Source organism: Corvus brachyrhynchos, unplaced genomic scaffold (genome assembly GCF_000691975.1).
Source record: "Corvus brachyrhynchos isolate BGI_N302 unplaced genomic scaffold, ASM69197v1 scaffold864, whole genome shotgun sequence".
NCBI lineage: Eukaryota > Metazoa > Chordata > Aves > Passeriformes > Corvidae > Corvus > Corvus brachyrhynchos.
Window position 1 is genome coordinate 1,008,514 of NW_008237871.1, and position 5,689 is coordinate 1,014,202.

The 5,689-nt window shown below is 40.7% G+C and overlaps 1 protein-coding gene across 1 annotated transcript in view; it reads left to right on the plus strand.

The window, feature by feature from the left end:
* The window catches only part of SMPD4 (sphingomyelin phosphodiesterase 4), a 19,124-nt gene that overhangs the window by 6,433 nt on the left and 7,002 nt on the right, over positions 1-5,689 (plus strand). The window contains exons 8-10 of the mRNA XM_008632125.2: positions 816-948; positions 1,573-1,644; positions 5,035-5,124. Of these exons, the coding sequence (XP_008630347.1) occupies positions 816-948; positions 1,573-1,644; positions 5,035-5,124 (295 nt within the window). The remainder of the gene's footprint in view (positions 1-815; positions 949-1,572; positions 1,645-5,034; positions 5,125-5,689) is intronic.

Genomic DNA, 5,689 nt, shown 5'->3' on the forward strand with positions numbered 1-5,689 from the left:
GGCCCCCTGTGTCAGGTCAGTCCAGGCACAGATCAGACGCTTGCCTGCAGCTGCTGATCTTTTGCCCCCCGATCGCTGCTTATCGGTGCCACGTCGGTCTCCCACCTTAGTCAAGAAAACGAAGTCCCAGTCCCTGTTCGGGCGCCAAATGCCGACTTTCGGGTGGGGGAAGCCATGCAGACAATCAATGTGATTGGTAGAGCAAGCTTTGTTTATTAGCAATACAGAGGTGCTTATATAGTATTGAATACAAGCTTATCGGTTCTTGATTGGTTTAAGCTTACAAAAGCACATTCTTACTTCTACATGATTGGGTTAGATAAAAGACTACATTTGGCAAGCTTTATGTTTTGTTTTGAGAGATCAAAAATCTTCCTCCCTTCTCATGGTCAGTACATCTTATCAGCACAGGACTGTACCTCCTTAAAACTCCCTTTTTGTTTCTCAGGCCTGTTTCTCACACAGGCACTTTCTCATGGAGGTTTTTTCTCATGCAGGCCTTTGCCTGCACAGCTCTTCTATTGATTTGGTTTTATCAATAATCCATGTCCCTGATCCTCTAATCATTTTGCAACATCCACACTTCGATCCGTATGTACTTTTTACGTAGGAATAGTGATGCAGTGTTTGGTTATAGTTGTAGTTGAAGTGATTAGTAGTAACAGTAAGTTGCAGAAGTTTGAAAACGTAATCAATTATACAGTTTAAAAACCTGTTTTCTGGTTTATAAAATACTGATTAAAAGCAATGATACATTCCCCTGTACTGCATCGAGGCTTACTGACTTCTATATTTCCATGCATTTGTCCTCAAAGGTCTCCAGCAGTGCCTTTCTCCTCCTATGGCATGCATCACACCAGCCTGCTGAAACGGCACATTGCCCACCAGCCCTCTGTGAATGCTGACCCAGCTTCCCAGGAGATCTGGAGATCAGAAACACTGCTTCAGGTACGTTGCATTTAAGGAGGAAAACGCCCTGCAACATTTCTTTCTGCTCACTGAGGGATCTCTTCTTTTTAAAGCAGAGGCAGTTAGGCCAGTTTGCTTTAGCCTGGTTTTGGAATTGAGCAGTGCAGCTGTTGCTTTCTGTTAATGCAGCAAAGAACCACTGTGAAGCAGTTAAGTTGTAGCTTAGAAAGGCACTTAATATCTTTTTTTAGCCTAAGGATCTAACAACTGGTCTCAGGCATTTGAATATTTTTTTCTGGAAAAGTTTCTGCACCTGATTTTCTTTTTTAAATCTTAGATCAGTTCTATGCTCTATGCAAAGGTTAAACACTGCTAAGTTGGTTTTGTTTACTACCAAGAGAAGGAAAAGAAAATCTGGATTTAGCAGTTGTTCTGAAACAAGTTCCTGCCATGTTGCTGAACTGACTAGTTGATGCCTGGCAGGTGCTAAGAGTTTGTCATCTCAGCCATTGACATGACAACCTGAAACATCTTGAATAGGTGCTGTTTACCAGTACAGCTTAGTTTTCAAGTTATATACTGTGGTTTTCCTTATGTTTATCTTCTGACTGACAGTGCAGGATTATTTCTCTTCCCCTAGCTGAGAAGATATTTGTTTTGCAGATCTTTGTTGAAATGTGGCTTCATCATTATTCTCTGGAAATGTATCAGAAAATGCAGTCCCCTCACGTCAAGGTAATAGTTTGTACTGCATTCGTGAACATCACCTGATGGTTGAGCTCTTACCTTGGGATAAATCTCCTATTCTGTGGAGAATTTTTTTCTGTATATTGGTGCAAAGGAAAGAAATAATTTACCAGAGTATGTACGTGAGTGTGTCAGAGTTGATAATCCAGTTACAAAGAATGTTGTGAATAAGTGTGTCATCCAGATTTGCCTTCATTGCAGAAGTTGTGTTAGTTTTGTTCTGGTTTTTGTTTCTTTTTTTTTGTTCAAGATGAGTTTGTGGGATGGTCACAACAATCTCAACATCAATGTTAAAGTACTAATGATTGAGAAGATGCCACTATAAAACCATTGTGTTAAATCCCAGTGGGGAAACATGACTGCTAAAAATAGCTAAAATTGATTTCCAGCAGAGATAGCAACTGTTACTGAAATACCAGTTGGTAATTTCTAACATCCATAACCATATTTTAGCCTAAATTCAAATTTTAAAAAAAAAAAAATCTTACTAAACTGCCATTTTTATTGTTTCATGTCCCAAAACATGCTTTTCACCATAATGGTGTCAGAAGCAGTTCTGTAGCTAGAGTTTGGATTATCTGACAAGCTCTTGCTCAGATAATACACTGTTGTAAGCAGTTTGTGGTGGCCTGTTCAGTAACAAACTACTGCATGTAAGAAGTAAGTAAGTGTTGGGGAGGCTAAGATTAAAGACATCATAAATGTAAAGGGAATTTGAAGGAGAAAGTGTTGATCCTCTGAATTCCCTCTGGGTCACAGTGGGACTTTCATTGAGAGGGAGAGAAATAATAAAAGCTACTCAGGATTTATTCCTGTGTGGAAGTGCAATATGAGAGTTGATTGAGAAATTCTTATCCTTCACTCCACAGGATAGGAAATAAAACACATTTATATTCAGCTAGGGAAAAACATTGGAGAGCTGAAATGTGATGGGTTTTGTCATTTATTCTCAAAGTTGAGGTCAAAATGCAAACTCACTAATGTTGCAAAGTCTCCGCTTGGGACTCCCAGCAGCATGGCTGTGCACCTGTGATGGAAAGGCTTTGCTTGAAGTACCTTTGGTCTGTCTGTCTGTCCAGTCTCTGTGCATCAAGCGCTGTGCTTAGGCCAGAAATGATGATTGCTTTAAACTTCTCTCCTCTGTTCACCCTCTGTATTTCAGATGCTCTCTTCTAGCACTAGGGAGCAGCAGTTGCAGACAATGACTCTCCACGTTATGGTGGAGTAGGGCCTAGGTAGAGCTTACAGTTCTCTGAAATCAGCACTTCAGGATCCTCCACAAGGTGTGTTGAGCCACAACTTGAGGCCATAACTCCCTGATGGTATTTTAGTTTCATCTTTGATGGGAAGTAATCGTGAAATGTAAAATAGGAGGTCTTCATTCTTTGGGGGGGTAGAGCACTGGAATGGGGGACTGGAATTCCCTGTGACATACATAAATGGATGAAGGATCTCTCCTGCAGGACTAAGGAAAGGTTCCAGATCAGTTGGGGCCAGGACTGTTCATTAGCCTGTGATGCTTAAACTGAACTTTGTAGACTGGGTGGGCTGAAGGAGAGCAGTCTGCCTTGTAGTTCCTCAGATGAGGAAGTAGAACATCCAGAGGTGTAAGTTCTATTTTAACACAAGCATTAAAGACCTTGACTGGGGACCCAAGATTGCCCTATACCTTATTCTTAAAATTATCAATAATGATGCAGGTTCAGTTGATTCCATTTAGCCTTCCATTTAGTGTTTGGAAGGAAGGGTAATTAGTGACTGTCCAGTTCTGGATCTAGAGCTGTTTGAGCATCAGTGATTTGAAATGGCTGCATATCTGTATTGGAAGGTGGGATGAGGTTTTGCAGAACTTGCTCACTCTTTGTCCAGCAGCCAGATTTGTTTGCTTTCACGGGCCAAGACAGATCTTAGATAAGTAACTTGCTTGGGAAGGAGAATCATAGATTTTTCCTTAAACCTTGTTGGTGTTGTCACAGACTTCCCTTTATAAGTAGAACACAGGGGCATGAATAGTAAATAGCTTTGAATTCTTTTTGGGTCTGCTGTGAACTGAGGTTGCTGCTATTTGCTATGCTGTCACTGTTTTTCCCTTTTAATTCAACTATTTTCCAATTCTTTTGTCTGTTTGTTTTTTCTTTCTCTGATGATCTAGAGTCCAAGTGTGCAGCATCTTTTTTCCTATTCCCTTCTGCTGTTATCACAAGAAACCCATAAAAAGAAGTAGTTTGATAGAACTTCATGTAATGCTTCATGACCTTCCAATGCCAGGTGTTCATCCCCCAGCACTGCATGTGGAACACCCATTAAAGTACAGGGGGTTGCAGATTCCTGTGGCAGGGGAGTCAGTTTGGAAGCAGATGATCTGCCCAAGCTGTTGGGGAGCCTGCAGTGACAATCCTGCCACTCTAAGGGTGTGAAACCAAAAGCTGCCAAACTGACACTGGAGGAAATGGGGTAGAGGCTGTTTAAAGACAGCAGAGGTGTGATCTGGAGAGTTAGTTTAGATGCCTGACAACAGTCATTGGGGTCTGTGTAGTGTACATTTTTTGTTTTATGTTTTTTCATTAATTTCATACATGTGTGTCACTGTTGCTACAGTATCCTCTTCACTATCATTGTCAGAAATACTGTTCAGGTTGTTCCTTCAAGAAGGGATCTGGCTGAGGCTTGCAGATACTTCAGTGTTATGGCAAGATGCCTTTTGCATCAGCATATAACACTGTGCTAGGTATGTCTTTGCCTTTTTAGATATGTAATGTTTCCCTAATAGCAAAAGTAATTTCCTCTTTTGAGGAAATTCACACGACCTGCAGCCTTCCCAAATGGCCTTTAAGTAGAGAAAAGACATAGGACTTCTCTGGACAGGGAACTTCAATTTGAGTTTCTTCCACATACAAATTGTGCTTCTCCAGCAGAACAGGAAGAAATGACAAAGTTTTCAAAATGGATGTAAAATGCGTGCAGAATATTGCACTCTTATCAGTTTTTAATAAAACACTGTAACAGTGTGTAAATCCTTGTTACTGCAGTTCAATTCACTTCTGAAATGGGAAATTGATTTGGCAAAAGCTCCATATCCCCTACCAGTCCTTGCTCTGAGCATAGCAAAGAGAACAGCCACTTTTTTGACACCTGCTCCCAGTTGTATTTCCAAGTTGATAAAGGATAAGAAATACTGTGGAATCAATCTACAGAACACTAGAAAAAAGAGGATACTGTGGCTGCAGTTGTTATTGTGATATGTTGTCCCTGACTGTATTTGTGATGTTCATTTTTCCCCCCACCCTTCTTCCTTGGGCTCATTCTCACTTTTTTTTTCTCTTGCTCTCTTCTCTCCTTTTTTCCCTCCCCCCTTCCTTTTTGTTTCTGTTGTCTCAGCTGGAGGTTCTCCACTACCGACTCAGTATCTCCAGTAAACACCACGGTAGTCCTGCCCAATCCAGCTACCAGGCCCTCCACGCATACCAAGTATTATCATCTTTTCATTTTGTTTCCTTTTTAAAAATCTTGTTCCATTATATAATCTGCGAAGTGTATTGGTGCTGGCTGTACAGCAGCTTCTTCTGCCAAGGTGTGGTTTTATAATTTGAGAACACTGCATTGAAATTCACTAAATTTTTTGGTGAAATAGATACTGAGAGATATTAGCAAAGGTCATGGAGAAAAGAGTTAAACTAGCATGTTATGAGGACTAATTGGAAACTCTATTTGTAAAGATGCATTCTTGCAATGTAACACTTACCAGCAATGCTGGTTTTTGGCACCAAAGCTGTCTTCTCCAGTGGCAGATTTCTGCTTCTCACACAGTAGTCATTTAAGCAAACTTTGCGTGGAAGGAAATATCAGAATTTGCATGGCTGTCACCCAGATTAAGGTAGGTAACATCTGGGGGTTTTTAGCCAAGGAAATGTCATTGGATAATACTAAATTTGTGGTGGCAATGTCAACTTGACTGTCCACTTTTGCAAAAGCACGAGTGGTACATTTGCAGATTGTTCAGGAAATGTGCATGCAAAAACTTCCCTGTTGGAAC